The sequence below is a fragment of the Apostichopus japonicus genome, chromosome 8 (assembly GCF_037975245.1).
Source record: "Apostichopus japonicus isolate 1M-3 chromosome 8, ASM3797524v1, whole genome shotgun sequence".
In the NCBI taxonomy this organism is placed as follows: Eukaryota; Metazoa; Echinodermata; class Holothuroidea; order Aspidochirotida; family Stichopodidae; genus Apostichopus; species Apostichopus japonicus.
The window spans coordinates 2,133,672-2,150,745 of NC_092568.1; the positions used below are offsets into that span (position 1 = coordinate 2,133,672).

The 17,074-nt window shown below is 36.6% G+C and overlaps 1 protein-coding gene across 1 annotated transcript in view; it reads right to left on the reverse strand.

Moving 5' to 3' along the window:
* Positions 1-17,074, reverse strand: part of LOC139970378 (ribosome quality control complex subunit NEMF-like) — a 40,443-nt gene that overhangs the window by 16,425 nt on the left and 6,944 nt on the right. The window contains exons 4-25 of the mRNA XM_071976013.1: positions 16,929-17,074; positions 15,831-15,898; positions 14,704-14,793; positions 14,497-14,570; positions 14,210-14,283; positions 13,706-13,781; positions 12,838-12,900; positions 12,119-12,196; positions 11,110-11,157; positions 9,827-9,987; positions 9,312-9,428; positions 8,608-8,671; positions 6,767-6,855; positions 6,485-6,588; positions 6,002-6,064; positions 5,681-5,793; positions 3,758-3,815; positions 3,008-3,066; positions 2,340-2,432; positions 1,831-1,921; positions 812-1,076; positions 246-404 (exon numbers count right to left, since the gene is read on the reverse strand). Coding sequence (XP_071832114.1) covers positions 246-404; positions 812-1,076; positions 1,831-1,921; positions 2,340-2,432; positions 3,008-3,066; positions 3,758-3,815; positions 5,681-5,793; positions 6,002-6,064; positions 6,485-6,588; positions 6,767-6,855; positions 8,608-8,671; positions 9,312-9,428; positions 9,827-9,987; positions 11,110-11,157; positions 12,119-12,196; positions 12,838-12,900; positions 13,706-13,781; positions 14,210-14,283; positions 14,497-14,570; positions 14,704-14,793; positions 15,831-15,898; positions 16,929-17,074 — 2,153 coding nt within the window. The remainder of the gene's footprint in view (positions 1-245; positions 405-811; positions 1,077-1,830; positions 1,922-2,339; positions 2,433-3,007; positions 3,067-3,757; positions 3,816-5,680; positions 5,794-6,001; positions 6,065-6,484; positions 6,589-6,766; positions 6,856-8,607; positions 8,672-9,311; positions 9,429-9,826; positions 9,988-11,109; positions 11,158-12,118; positions 12,197-12,837; positions 12,901-13,705; positions 13,782-14,209; positions 14,284-14,496; positions 14,571-14,703; positions 14,794-15,830; positions 15,899-16,928) is intronic.

Here is a 17,074-nt window from a genome sequence, read left to right on the forward strand (position 1 = left end):
AAGGGAGGGAGGGAGGGTTGGCAAGGGTCGGTATGTTGAGGTACTGCAGTGCTCAGTCAAGTTCCAATACTTTAACATAGTATAGTCATTCCCAGACACTATCATGTATACACTATTAATATTCCTTAATTCCTATGTGAGTTTTGTATCACAGATAATTGTCAGCATAAATAGAAAGGCTGTTCCATTATAACACCCCTTCCCCCCTGTCTCCGAAGCCCATTGTGATAGCTCTGTTTACTTACCTCCGTTGCTTAGCTGAGAAATGCTTCTTTCCTGTATTACTGTGAGATGCGCTGCCAGGTATCTGCAACGGTTCTTTGTCACCGAGATATACCACAACATCCTCTTCGTTAGTACTTGATGCTTTACTGCTAACGCTCAGCATGCTGGTACCACGGGACCTGCCACGTAACAAAAAAACATCGATGTCAGGTATGAAATGAATACATAGATGCTACATAGTATTAAGGCCATGACATAAGACATGTTCACTAACATTGCTCACAACAGAGTTTTTCTGATCATTTAGGCATACATGATCCTCTAAGAGGGATTCACCAATTTCTACTTTCCGTCTTTGTAGCTTAAAGAATACCAACTGAAGAAGGTTTATAAACCAATGTCTGCACAAAGATATACATATCCTGTCTTATCACCTCAAACTTGACCTTTAACTATGCTATTTAACACTACTTCTGGTAGTGAAATGGAAGACTTTTTTGTACACCTCTTACTAAATTTTCTTTGTGTGTTAAATTGTTTTCTATTGTTTCAATGGTTAAAGTATCAATGAATGAGATGCATATACCTAGTTCCTGTTACGTGTTGAAGATCAATGGATGTATCTGGAAATGCAAACTCTCCATCCTCTCTGCTATCCTTTCCTTCATCCTGACCGTCTTCCTCTTCTCCTTCATCTTCTAATTCTTTCTCATCTTCTTCTAATTCATTCTCATCTTCTTCTTCTTCTACTTTCTCTTCTGTAGTCTTTGCTTCCTCCTCTTCTGCCTCCTGAGAATCATCACCGCTGACGTTCTCCATCTCATCTTTGGGTTTGCCCTCATTGGCTGCTTCTGTAGCAGAGAGATATAAATAATCAATTTGGAAATTTTTCTGTTTTGCTAATTCCAACTCGAGTCAAAACTTAGCACCATAAGATGTCAATAAATGGCACCATGTGTACAAATGTGTTGCATGTTTTGTCTTTGTACTAGTTAACATAATCAAGCACCAGACTTGTCATTAGAGTAAACGAGTACAACAGCATGATCAGGACAAGTACAACCCCCTCCCACACCCCTCTACCTATCCCCTGGGTGTGAATACAAGGCTCTAAGCACTAGTAAGAGTATTTCATGTAGCACTTGTATATATTACTAGATTTTCAAAATGCCTTGAGAGTAGAAGGTCAAATCCACTATTTACAAGGCAGACCTGCAGTATGATGTGCACATGCAAAGTCATGATCACACAATGGTTTATTCGTAGTAACCTTTAATATTGGTTAAATTCCTTTATCCGGTAACTGGTGAAGGAAGGTAAAGGATGAATTACAGTGTGCCAGTGGGGTATGGGAGAGGGATTAGAGCTTGCAGAGGGACCTAAAGACAGAAGAAGGAGATAAGGAGAGACAAGAGCTTGGGATGGCAGAAGGCAATTGTGTGGAATGGAGGCAGGGAGTAATACCCTAATTGAAGGCAGAAAACCATTCTAAAGCAGCTCTTGCACCATCCAAGATATTGGTTCCATATTCCCAAGGTCCTGTAATACTGTAAGACAAAGCATCCACTAAAGGGATCTTATATACTTGCACATGAAATAACTTACCTTTTGTTTCTGCTATTTGTAAGTCTTTGATCTCTTCTTCAGGTTGAACCTCCGATTCTTCCTCCAAATTCAGTTCTTCTTCAAAATCACCCTACATTTTTGTTTTTTGCAAAATAACAACAAAATCAATTATTAAGCTCTTTGAATTATCCCTAAGCCTTTGGCATCACAAGTAATATAGATGGTGAATAAAACAATTTTCATTTTGAATATCTGTCCAGAGGCCCAACATCTACTAGACAGTATTAATAAATGGTAAAGTTTTGTACTACTTTGAACACACATATATAGGAAAGCGGATGAACAAAATATTGATTCATGGCTGGAAATAAAACTAAAGTTATAGGTACAAGGTGAAGTTACTTTATACTGGTGGATTGCTATTTAACAGACATAACAACCCATTTCATTCATTGAGGAAATTGACGATTTTGTTGGTTAGATCAAACCTAATAAATATTTTTATTTGAGCTAATTTTCAATTTTATGTTAAAGTTGAAAAGACTCACAACAGAACTAACTGTGAATGAAGACACATCCTCATCGGTACCGGCCCAGACTTTCCGCTCTCCTTTATGTCGCCAAACACAAGTATCTTCCACCTTTGTAGTGAAACAATAGAGAACAGTTCATCGTTGATTTATCTCTTTGTTTATTCTTACCCTGATTTTTCAAAATAATGCATACATTATATTCCAAAACAATTAATTTGAACTTACCTTAATTGACTTTTGTATAAATTAAAAAAAAATTTGCCCTGTCCCTCACAAACATTCTTCTACATATTTAGTACTCTGTTTAAGCTAAAAGCATGCTGGAATTGATGATAATTTTTATAATAAATTTTAAATCAAGGCAACTTGACACTACCTTACATTATATATTTCCCATTTTTAATTTTATTTTGGTAAACTTTAAGTTTTCTAAGTATAAGCTAATCTCTTTGGGTACAAATTTATTCACTTTAGATTAGATATGAAATAAGAAAGTACATAGAGAATCAAGTTAACAATAACATTAAATCATAAAAAACCAATTTTATAAACTTGTTTGATAATTAACCCCAACTTAGCAGAAAACAATACATAAATAAAATTTGATTTTCAAGGTATTAATAATTTCAATATATCATATAACAGCTTTGCTTTTACCATGATAGGGTATGTAAAGTACCAACCTTAAACAGAAATCCAAACCCCATCATTAGCTGTACAGGTGGTAGGTAATTTTTCTTCCCTGTGATTCAATAATAAAGATAAGACTTTTGGCCATTCTTGATTTTTCACACACACACATATATATACCCAAACAAGAGTTATATGCTCTGTGAATACTTCAAACTGTTTTATTATAGATGTAAAATATGTGGTATTTAATATCCTAAATTGAATAAACATGTTTCCCCTTCCCACAACATTCAAATTCATAAATAGTACAATGAAGCATATTCAAAGATATGAAGACTTTTAAATTGCAAACACAACCAGCTATGAATGATTTCAAAACATCCAAAATATACCATATGATTGCACTATTATAAAGTGCAATGACAATGGTTAACATAAGCTCTGGAGAGGTCGAATGTTTGAAGCAGTTTCAATCGGAAATTTTATCAAACAACAAATACGAACAAAGAGTTGATTGTTTTTAAAAGACACATCAATTTTTTTTTTGGGACACTGAGCAAAATGATATGAAATAAGATAGTTTGTAAATTACTATATAGCTTGCAGTCTGTGTTATATTTCAAGACTAACTAGACCTTGCAAAAAACCTGATTTAAAACTTACATAAAAATCATAAAGTCATCCATAATACACATATTTGCCAAGTCCAGTTTATTGGGTGGGTGACCAATACGAGGACTACAAGAGCTCTGGTAACGTAAATGACTACTCTAAAAAAGGGAGGGACTAGATTATCTTACCTCTAATCATAAAACTACCAGTGGATAGGTATTCCCCTGTTGGAGCAGTTTTAGAAACCTACAAGAAAAATAAATCAACGGTCAATAAGAGAAGGATTCTCTCAATTTGATGGGATCCAGACTTTAGTTTCTATGAAACCATCATCATTTTCCGACTTTTCTTTACAAACACATCCACTCACAAGACACCGAATTTGCATCTTGTTGTTAAATTCAGGGGTGGATCCAGGGCGTTGAGATTGAGGGGATGTCGCTGTTGGGTTGTTGAAGTGGACTCCCACGAAGGGCTTCGTTTTAGTGGTCATCTTGGAGAAATTTACATTTTTGACTTTAAAATTGAGGCAATTCAGAGGTGTATTTTACACTATAAATTAAGTCTATAATTATGTCTAAATGTACTATATTGCTAATGACTAATCACGCTCTGTTATTTAAAGGCACTGACTTCACATCATACTCATTTATTTGCCAATATTAACTATACAATCAGCCAACAGGGACTTACTACACATCACAATGTGTCTTTTACAAACTGCATCAGGTTTTGTTTTTTTCTAATACCAGATGAGTATTCATCCCCCAGGTACTTGTTATCACCTATTTCTCCCATGAGACACTAAAGCAAACCCACCATACGTAATCCCATTACCCGGTATTAGTAACTTACCTGATCTGCATTCACCCACCAGGTACTTCCTATCACCTATTTCTCCCATGAAACACTAAAGCAAACCCAACATATGTAATCCCATTACCCAGTATTAGTAGCTTACCTGATCTGCATTCACCCACCAGGTACTTGTTATCACCTATTTCTCCCATGAGACACTAAAGCAAACCCACCATATGTAATCCCATTACCCGGTATTAGTAACTTACCTGATCTGCATTCACCCACCAGGTACTTCCTATCACCTATTTCTCCCATGAAACACTAAAGCAAACCCAACATATGTAATCCCATTACCCAGTATTAGTAGCTTACCTGATCTGCATTCACCCACCAGGCACTTTTTATCACCTATTTCTCCCATGATATGCTACACAAACCCACCATATGTAATCCCATTACCCGGTATAAGTAACTTACCTGATCCACATTCACCTACCAGGCACTTGTTATTTCTCCCATGAAACACTAAAGGTAACCCACCATATGTAATCCCATTACCCGGTATAAGTAACTTAGCTGATCTGCATTCACCCACCAGGTACTTGTTATCACCTATTTTTCCCATGAAACACTAAAGCAAACCCAACATATGTAATCCCATTACCCAGTATTAGTAGCTTACCTGATCTGCATTCACCCACCAGGCACTTTTTATCACCTATTTCTCCCATGATATGCTACACAAACCCACCATATGTAATCCCATTACCCGGTATAAGTAACTTACCTGATCCACATTCACCTACCAGGCACTTGTTATTTCTCCCATGAAACACTAAAGGTAACCCACCATATGTAATCCCATTACCCGGTATTAGTAACTTAGCTGATCTGCATTCACCCACCAGGTACTTGTTATCACCTATTTCTCCCATGAAACACTAAAGCAAACCCACCATATGTAATCCCATTAGCCAGTATAAGTAGCTTACCTGATCTGCATTCACCCACCAGGTACTTGTTATCACCTATTTCTCTCACGAAACACTAAAGCAAACCCACCATATGTAATCCCATTACCCAGTATTAGTAGCTTACCTGATCTGCATTCATCCACCAGGCACTTGTTATCACCTATTTCTCCCATGAAACACTAAAGCAAACCCACCGTATGTAATCCCATTACCCAGTATTAGTAGCTTACCTGATCTGCATTCACCCACCAGGCACTTGTTATCACCTCTTTCTCCCATGAAACACTAAAGCAAACGCACCGTATGTAATCCCATTACCCAGTATTAGTAGCTTACCTGATCTGCATTCACCCACCAGGCACTTGTTATAACTTTGGCCTCCCAAGCAACACTAAAACAGACGGCCATAGCACCAGCTTCATTCAGTGTTTTTGGAGGGATGGGTCCACCTAAAAAGAGGTCAATAAACTTGGCACATGATTCAAGCTGACACTCTTGTGCAGTAACCTGTTTTGTTGTTTCTAAGTTTTGCACAAATTTGACAAAACTATATCTAAAATATAAAATCACTTGAATATATAAAAATAGATAAATTGAACGTTTTGACTCTCATAAATATAAAGAAATAAACAGTTAATAAATAATACTTGGCCTCACCTGTATGATTTTTAATGATCACACTACTGGCTCCGTGGAGGTCGGCATGAACATAAATGTCTCCTATTAAAAAAGACCAAAAGAAACAACATTGAATGTCGTTCCTTACACTAAAATATAATATTTTCTGGTGATGTCTTCCTTCTGATTTGCCTCTTGAAAGTTAATGTATTACAATTCTTCCTTTTTACCATGTGATAATAATTCCTGCCATTTATGAAAATAAAAGTTTGTCAAAAAATAAACAACTTCTTTGCTGCGATAAATAATTAGATATTATTATGATTATGATGATTATACAGAATATCGTTATTATTGTTATTTTTATTTTGCACCTAAAAGATATCTTTTATAAATTCTTACCTTGTAGAGATGTGTAAGACTTATGTTTAAATGTTTGATTAAATTTGTTATTCATTAGTCTGTTTCCATGGCGCCCTGACATCTGACTAGAAATATATATATGTTATACTCTACACTCACCTGGCCTCAGATATCTCTTGTAGACAATTTCATTCTGTTGTTTGTCCCGACCAGCGATTACCAGGAAATTCTCTGAGCTAATAAACCAGAAAAATTTCTCAAACCTGTTGCGGAGAAAATAAAACCAAAGGAAATGTCAAAATGAAGAAGATAATGTCAAACTAATAATGAAACATATGGTTATTAGATCAATTAAGTCGATATGGTTAACTATGGTTTACTATACTTGAACATGTCACACCAATAAAGATGCACAAAAAAGGCACATTTATAAATATTTACCAGTAAGTTTTTCTTGTTTTGTTGATACTGGTCACTATGGCAACATCTTTCAGAGCTTGTTTTGTCTTCTTCTCAGCTGACTTGATAGCCTAATGAGAAATCAACAAACCATACTTGTCAAAGTTTTTAGCGTAATGATTTGTAAATTTATATCGCAATGGTACAAACTTGAAAGGAGCATTGAAGAGGAATGCATGACATCAACCCGAAATCAAAAACACAAAAACTTCTACCAAATTTGTAGTACGTTGGTGCAATGGAAACTATTTTTACCATCTTTTATTACATCACACCACAAATTCACAATTATCACTGAAATTTGTGATGGGTACTTTATGCTGACAATCTTCTCATAAGCAGGCGCGGCGGAACGGAAAAATTATTGGGGGCTAATGTGTGGAGACTATCTAAGCAGAGCGCCACCATCGGTTGGCGCGGAGAGTACAAGAAAATTTTGGGTTTTTTCAAACCCCCAGATGGCCGGAAACGGCACTTCCCGAGTGTTTTATGCTGCGAATACCTAGCCCTAGAATATGGGTCTCAAGCCTGCAATTTCTCAGATTGCACGTAAAAGCCTGTAAAAACATTGTAATTTGTATATTCGATGGTGTTTTAAGAGAGTACTGCTATTACTCGTAGAGTACTCGCAAAGACGTTTTTGAGTGTAGTAAGGGCAGTGGCGGAGCTAGGGGTATTGGTCAGGGGGGGCCAAGAATAGTCTGTAGGGGCGCTTTCGACACTATCTAAGCAGAGCGCCACCACAGGTTCGCGCGGAGCGGCCAGAAAATTTTTGAGTTAAGACTCTCCCTAGATTGCAGGAAATCACCCTTCCCGGGCCTTACTAATTTGCAGATAAACGGAGAATAAATAGGTGTCGTCGCCATTTTGTCGGAAAATTACACCAACAGAATATGACAAATGTCAATAGGCATATGAGAGCGCAATAAAATAGTCAATAATCGCGAATAAGTAAAAAGTAGTGAAAAGCTGAAAAGGGCGCCAGCAGTCCATTTGAGTCCGTCAGGGGGGGGGGGGGCATCCGGCCCTGACTGTATATATGGACGCTCCGCCACTATGTAAGGGGATGTTGGAGAACTGGCTGAAATGAGGCAAATCATTGGCCTAAGACGAAGTTGTATTACGCTTACCGGTACTCACACTAACTTCTTCCACTTTTCACGGGGCGTGAAGACGCGGTTGGGGTGACAATGTGGTCTATAGCCAGGGGACGGGTCGAGGGTCCCCCAGCAATTACTAAAATTATTACACCTATATAGTATACGTGTGCATCGGACAGATCGACAAGTATGCATTGAAAAATGGGCAGATGCACGTTTCAGAGCCTTGGTAAATATTGGGGGGGCTTATCATGCATTTGCCTCCTCAACTTTTTCATTGGGGGGGCTGAGCCCCCCAAGCCCCCCCGGTTCCGCCGCCACTGCTCATAAGCTCTCATTCCCTTCCATAGTTGTGTTTTTTCCCTCTTTTGTTATATAAAACAGCACAACACAACATCTCCTTTCCTACCACTTTGAATAACATGAATATGCATGAGTTAGGAGTAAATATTATTATCACAGGTAGGCATACATTCAAGGGTACATCCACAGAATGACAAAAGAACATATATCAGTCTCATATCTTCAAAAATAAAATAATTTTCTTTGGATATTTCTCAGCGAATATGTGGATAATTGGGTTGAACTGTATTTGCTACTGTAAGGCTAAAACTGAGCAGGAAAAACAACAAACAATTAAGTTTGATTTTCATTTCACTACTCATGATTTGATGCATAGGCAAAACAACGATTGAAGAAACAAGAATAGGTCAAAGTTCAGACCTTAGTGGCAGCATCCTTTGTCTTTTGTTCCTTCTTCCTGGAGTGCTTTTTCATGTCAAAATATCTGGCAAAGGCACACAAAAAAATGTAAGAAAAAATATTTTGGGTAAAAATAATCTGGTTAACGAATAAAGCTTGCTGTGGGACATAAAAGGACCTGCAATTTATACAAAATGTTTTAACATTGATGTAGTCTCTATACATTACTGATGCAAAAGACATTTCTCTGAAATAGCATATTTCACCACAATTTTCCACAATTAGAAAAGGAGATCAGGTATGCCACATTTGGAACCAAAAGTATTCATATGAATTACTGTATAAATGTGACAATCCCTGTGCTTACAAAACTTGCGGAAAAAATGTCAGACAAATTAAACTAATAAATATATGAATCAATCAATCAATAAAATAAATCAATAAAGAAATGGAAAACTAGCTGGGAAATTAGAAACTTGAACAAAGTTTGACTAGAATGGGATTCACACTAGAGACCTCAGAATTAAGAAAGCTTTCTCTACAGTGGACAGGACTGCATGTCCTGAGATCACTGGATCGATTCAAATTCTAGCCCAAAATTCGTAGCTCTGTTTTTGAAAACAACAAAAATGAAGGTGCATAAATGGTAAAAGAAAGGAGATTAAAATCCCATTATTCCCAAATTCAATGTGATACAGGACAAGAAAATGAAAAAGACAACTCACTTCCTGGCATTAGCATAAGCAGACAGCCCAAGATCAATGTCAATCATGATTGGTTTATCTTTCACCGCTGAGTCATTTGGATCACTCTCCTCCACATCAACTCCAGAATATGGATTCCTGTAGGAATGGGGAAAAAATTTAATATTATTTTTTATTGCAGCATATTCGTTTTCAGGTGTTGTTCTTCAATTCTTTTTTGACCAACCAAATCCTTAAACTTAGGCAGGCAGTAGGCTCAAGTGGTTCAAACTTACACAAACTTCTTGATTCATAGAATTACTTTCATTACAGACTGTTTAATCCAAATCCTAGCGAATTTGAGACTAACATGTTTGTCGACATAATCACTGATTAACAAAACAGATTAAGTGGTTAACAATTGCACAAATTGAACAACTGGTTTGGAAATCAGAATCATCTGAAAATTGACATATTTTTCTGTGTCATAGAAACACAAAATTAATCATCACTTGAATGATATTCAAATAAATAATGCAGTTTTCTATGCAACTCACTGTAACATAAGGGTCATGTGGTTCATCTCAAGCTTCAACGATTTAACCGCCTTAGCAACCAAATCTCCTTGCTTCTGCGCATCTTTGATAATCTCATCGATTTCCTTCCAATCGATCTGATTGGCTATTGCACTACGGACCACCCGTATTGCTTCATCAACCTGGAAGACAAAAAGTAACAGAAGGAAATTTCATAACTTCTTGAAATTTAAAAGGAAAGTAAAGGTTACCGTATTCTCAGAACAAGTGCCCACTCCATTCTCTCTTAGGGAAATTTTTTAACTTGATCAACATTACTTGCTTGAGTACATAGTTTAATTTAGGCTACATGGGATGAATTCTAAGAAATCTTGGAGAACAATAGGTCAGACAAGAGGGTGTGTTTCTATGATTAAAGGTTGGTGTGTCCAAGGACTCAGTTTCTTCTCACTTTCAATGATTGTAGAAACCATAATTACGACTAGCAATGGATTAACTTCTGATGTCTGATGTGAGGTCTGATGTGAGGTCAGATGAGAGGTCTGATGTTAGGTCTGATGAGTGGTCTGATATAAGGTCTGATAAGAGGTCTGATGAGGTCTGATGTGGGGTCTGATGAGAAGTCTGATGTGAGGTCTGATGAGAGGTCTGATGAGTGGTCTGATGAGAGGTCTGATGAGAGGTCTGATGAGAGGTCTGATGTGAGGTCTGATGTGAGGTCTGATAAGAGGTCTGATGAGGCCTGATGTGGGGTCTGATGAGAGGTCTGATGAGTGGTCTGATGAGAAGTCTGATGTGAGGTCTGATGAGAGGTCTGATGATTGGTCTGATGAGAGGTCTGATGAGAAGTCTGATGAGTGGTCTGATGAGAGGTCTGACTAGCAGTCTGATGGGAGTCTCATGGGGTCTGATGAGAGGTCTGATGAGTGGTCTGATGATTGGTCTGATGAGAGGTCTGATGATTGGTCTGATGAGAGGTCTGATGAGTGGTCTGATAAGAGGTCTGACTAGAGGTCTGACTAGCGGTCTGATGGGAGTCTCATGGGGTCTGATGAGAGGTCTGATGAGAGGTCTGATGAGAGGTCTGATGAGAGGTCTGATGTGAGGTCTGATGGGAAGTCTGCTTAGATGAGAGGTCTGATGAGAGGTGTGATGTGTAGTCTGATGTGAGGTCTGATGAGAGGGCTCATGAGAAGTGACCACTGTTTGACTGCATAGCATATTTATGATAATTCAGATGATCTTTATTAAAGCCAACATTATAACTATAAATACCACTCATTTATGTTTAGCTTAAATCTCACCAGTGGAAGATTCATTTCAATGAGCTCCCCTTTCAAATGGTCTGCAGTCTACAAAAGAAGAGAGTTAAAGTAATTAAAGTGAATGTTTCGAAGAATGATGTCTATACTTACTCTTCATGTATGGTTTTTAGTAGTATAATGTGAATACTTACTCTTCATGTATGTCATTTAGTAGTATAAGATTCATACTTACTCTTCACATATATCATTTAGTAGTATAAGATTCATACTTACCTCTTCATGTATGTCATTTAGTAGTATAAGATCCATACTTACTCTTTATTTATGTCATTAATAGTATACAAATAATAAATGGTTATGAATGCAATAGTGCAAATATTTCATGAGTTGAAAGATGGAATGTTCCATTCAAGGAGGCGCAGCCGAGTTGAATGGAACAAATTACATCTTTCAACAAATGAAATATTTGCACTATTGCACGAATGGAAACCATTCATTATTTGTTTTATACAACACCTTTGGATGTAAAATGCACTCATGCAACAGACTGTTTTGAACAAACAGGTTTCTCTGCTCTTTACCATTGAAAAAAGTGCTATCAAAAAAGTATAACACATGGTTCTTTTTCATAGGGTGCAATAGAGCGGATTTTGCACACAATCGACGAGCAATTGACCAATCAAATGGCCGGAATATAATTAGGTGTTGTATAATATGAGATCCATACTTTCTCTTCATGTATTTCAATTAGTAGTATAAGATCAATACTTACTCTTCATGTATGTCATTTAGTAGTATAAGATCCATACTTACCCCTTCATGTATGTCATTTAGTAGTATAAGATCCATACTTACCCCTTCATGTATGTCATTTAGTAGTATAAGATCCATACTTTCTCTTCATGTATTTCAATTAGTAGTATAAGATCAATACTTACTCTTCATGTATGTCATTTAGTAGTATAAGATCCATACTTACTCTTCATGTATGTCATTTAGTAGTATAATGTGAATACTTACTCTTCAATAGTATGATGTGTATACTTACTTGAGACTGTTGAAGTGAGTTGATTCTCCTTTCCTGATCCTTCTTAACATTATCAAGTTTCTTCAGCACATCTTTTTCCTGTCATGAGTGAAAGAGTGAGGTTTGGGTGAAAAAATAACATCTCCTTTAAGAGTGGCCAGATTGACGAACAAATGCACACACTAATTTCTTTATCCAACAAAATATCACATTCTACAAACAATCATGTTTTCTAAGCAGTGTGAACAAAGGACAATATCTCTTTCTGTTGACTTATTGATTTATTCAAGAGCATCAGTGATGTCAATGCGTTATGTGGATATGAACAAGGAATTTGATAAAACAATGCACTGTCCAGTATTTCTCAACCAAACGATAAAAACAAACACAGAAGGGGTTGTTTTAAATCATTTAATAAAAACATGTCAACAACTGCTGTCGAAATGCTGTCACTCTTGGATTCCCCTTAGTGTTCAGGATTTTTACAAAGTTAACGCATAAAATACCTTCCGTGGAGGGTGGAGGGAATAACTCTACAGGAAAGGTATTCAAGATCCAACAAGTTATGACAAGTTTTTTCGAATTTCAATTCCAAATCCTTCTCTGTGGAAAATTACAGAATGATTGTCTTAGGATAATTGCGCATGCAATACTTTCTTTTCTTTACAATAAACACACACAAAAAATGTAAAAACAAAAGCTAAGGTTCACTTTTTGAAAATGTACGAGCATTTGTTTACCTGCTGTAAGGCTTTCATGTCCAACTTTTGTCCCTCTTGCTTGGAGAAGAATTCATCCAAACACTGGAACAAACAAACCAAGTACAAAACAGTAATTATTGCGGTTAGAAAGAGTTTCCAACAGTAGTCAACAGATGAGAGGTTCTCACTGGTAAGACATTCTAAAATTATTAGCTCACATATATGCTGTTGTGAAATCTATTATTCATTCAAAAGGTCACACTTACTTACATCTTACTTGGTTTATTAAATTGATAATTGGTAGAACAATCCAAGGTGAGTTCGAATAAATCTTACCAAGAGTGTCCTTCTGTCTTTGACAAAGTATCTCAAGGCATTATGGGAGATTTGTTGATATTGTCATATATGACAATTTGTCAAATGGATATTGAAAAACAATGAGTGTCATTAGAACGTAGACCATATTTAAGTATGTACACTTGATAAATGTGCTTAAAAGTGTTTTTAACCAGAAACAACGTTAAGTATTGCCAGATAATCACAAGTGTTGCAATTATCTCAGTGATCCTAAATTGGGAACTTAATTTGGAAGTCAAAATTGGATGCCAATACTGAAGCAGAAACAAACCAAAAACCATATTTAAATTTACAGCTATGACACCATACTTGCTTGCGATTCACTTTTGATAAAGCCGACAATGAACTTCAAATGTTTATCTCAAAAGTGTACGTTGGAACTGAATACAAATTTGAACAGGGTTATTGAGAATGTATTCCACATTTGTATGTCAAACTAACTTTGCTCCTGGATTATAATTAGATGAGACATTCTCTTCCACCCATTGAATGTAACAAATATGGTATAAAATGATATGTGATGATGTAACAAAGAAAATCTGTATACTACCTCTGTAAAGGAAGGGAACTCCAGGTAAGGGCCTCCTTCAAATTGTTTGAAGAGAAAAGGATGGAACTCAAAAAATCTAAAAAAATTAATATGAGAAAAAAATAAAATAAATATGTAAGTATGACTGCAACAGCAAGGATTATTTCACTTCATAGTTGCCAATCACCTTAATCAGAAATGTTGTTGGTACTATTAACAACTAGCAATTAATATGATCTACTGAGGAAGTACTTAGCCTTCAAAGCAGTTACTTACAGACAAATTCTACTGCAGCTAGAGAGAGTCATACAACACTGTCAGTTTTATCTCACGTTGGCAACCACTGCAGAATATGTTCGATCATTATAAAGATTGGTGTACTTTTTAAACAATGTCTCCTTTTTACCACAAGAAGTGTAAACGTAACTTGAAACCTTCAATTTTTGTTCTTTCCACTAATTATATATTTTTTATTATGCCTTGATTGCTTGTATCTTGCAATAAATACAGATCGTTTGATCTTACGTCAGTAATTCAGCAGCTTCTGTTTCTCCTTGAGAGGCTGATGGCTTCTTTTCCTTCCTTTGTATGATGTACCCCTAGAAATTAATATTAAATGAAACAAATCATAAGCAGATTACACATTTAACAATATATTTTACCATCATGTGAGGGAAAAATCGTCCAAAATCCAGCCTTTCTCATACTGTCAATAACGTGTACATGAGAAAACTTATTTTCTGATCACTTTCTCCTTGAATAAAACAAATAAAAAGGGGGACGATACTGATCAATAATGCAGGAAACAATACCTTAGAACTTTCCTGGCCCGATGATTGCAAATATTGTTGTGCTTGGGTGAGCGCCTCCACTATACGTTGCGCATCTACGAAAAAGGAGGAAAACAAAGTTTCTTTTAGGATGAAATGAAATATCCAATATATACTTGATTACAGTATCATGTCCAGAGAAATTGTTCAACAGGTTAATTCTGAAAATTCAAATATTTGAGAACTGACCTTTCTCAGAGTCGACATCTTTGCCCAAGGCTGCATTCGACGGAAAACCGACTGACAGAAGGCAATGTTCAATGAGAGCAGGACCAAACACTGACAAGAGAAAGAGGAAAGTGAATGTATTAAACTTAGACTCTTATGATTGACACAGTGATAATTACAAAGGCAACATGCTTATAGCACACCTATGAAAACTGAATATATGTACCTTTCAAACCCCCTCCCTGTAATGTAGTAAAGATGAAGTAGTATACTGCCAGCTTTCTGTTATTAACTCTATAGACAGTACTGGGCGATAACGGACAGATTTGAAGATGAGAATATACTACGTAGAGAATCATAACACACCTCTTTGTTCATTCTCTATTCGTACCCTTACCTAACACTGAAGGATATCACACTCCCCTATGCACCCCCCCCCCCCCCCCCTCAAAATATTCTTTTCATTTCTTCTTGTACAAAAAGGTGTAACCAACTGGCATATTAACCTTGCTAGTTTTAATAGTGACAAGAAAATCTGTTTCCAACCTCTTTTCATACACAAAATAACCAAGACCTATACACTTCTGCAGCCTATGAAAGTATTGTAGGCCTTGACCAAGTCTTTATCATAATTTGATTACATGCCATTTTAATCTGACTAATGATTGGTAGGTTTTGATATTATTTCCAGAAATAGGGTCCATACCCAAGTCATTTAATGGATCACTGCATTGGGGTAACTAGTTATGACTTGAGTAACTCAAGATCAAACGTGAAGTGACTCAAGTGACAATTTGGTCAACTATTATCCCATAAGACAGTGACTCGAGTCTAAGTCTTGACCAGAGTCTTTAATCAAGGCATGAGATATCACTGTCTAAGACTCAACTTAACCCCAGTATATGAAGGACTGACCACAGCTCCAACTCACTACATGACAACAGTCAATTGTTCACTGTGCAAGTCTTTGCACAATGATATGTCAGTTGGTCAGTGTGAATGTATGTTTGTCACAGCTGAACAGTACAGGAAGTTAAAACAAAGATGCCATCTTCTGTGAAAAACAGTGAATTCTTAAAACTGTGAGTACGAAATGGGAGGAATCATCAAGCAATGGCTTTCAATGTTCTATTTGAAATTATTCTTACCAAAATTAGGGTTTAATATCTTCTTCAGGTTCTGACCTGGCTTTGCATTTAGCAGGATTTCTTTAATTCTGAAAATAAATAAATAGAAAGCAGAATAATTCTGAATTGTGAGAATGTGAAAATGCAAACATATCTAGGGACTAGTTCTAGAGACTGAGAGGTAAACATAAACAGGAACATGTGATGACAACTTAGAATTCTGTATTTGATGTCAAAACTTTGTTATTTTCAATCCCTTCACACCCCCAACTTGCTGATTTCTTCTTTCCTTAAAAAAATTTACCCTTATCTCTCAGTCACTAATTATGTGTCTTGGTCACTAGGAATGACAAGAATCATTTCTAAGTTCTGGTCTCAATTCCATCTGGACCTCAGATACTGTGGACTCAGGTACAACACTGTGTATCAAGCAAATAAACTACTGAACAGATCACTTGCAGCCCAACCCCCCCCCCCCCAACCCTCCCACATGCATCTTCTTTTGTTACCCATCTAGTTGTGCTGTCAGGTCAATTACATGGTACCAAAACAACAATGAACTAATTACCTATAGTAGTGCAAGGTTCACTATGTCAATTTCATCTCATTTATATGTTTCTCACATCATGCATTTAATATTTAAAATAATCAGAGTGTAAGAAGAGAGTGATAAAAGAGACATGATGTGAAGGAAGTAAAACAAAAAACCCAATTAAAGCTTGACGAAGTGCCCTACTCCCTATAATCAAAGTATTAGAAAGAAATTTTACAGTATACAGTATGTACAATATAAGGAACACACTCAAATAGAACAAACCCTCCAATCCCTGTGAACTCTATCCCAACACACAAATGCCTGACCGAAAACTACCCATTCACCACCATTCCCATCACAACTGACTACCTGCTTCAATACAACAATACAATAAAAGAGTGCAGGGTTTCTTTTTGTCAACATTTTTGGAACTGAGGTGCTTTTACCAAACACCTTCCTTCTTCAAACAGTCCTTTTAAGTTCAGTTTAACAATTGCATGCAAGCCTACTATGTGTTGAAACATTCAGTAGTTGACACTTAAAAAACTTCTTTTTTTTCAAATGTGATTCAGAGAAGGAATTACTTTGTCTCGTCAGGCAGGCCTTCTGTTTGTCGGATATTTTCCAGTGGATATTTCTCCCTGACTGCAAACCTTACATCTTCCCCATCTGAACGGGCTCGAAGCACATTCAAAATGGTGTACTCATGATCAGTAAGGGCAATGTTACC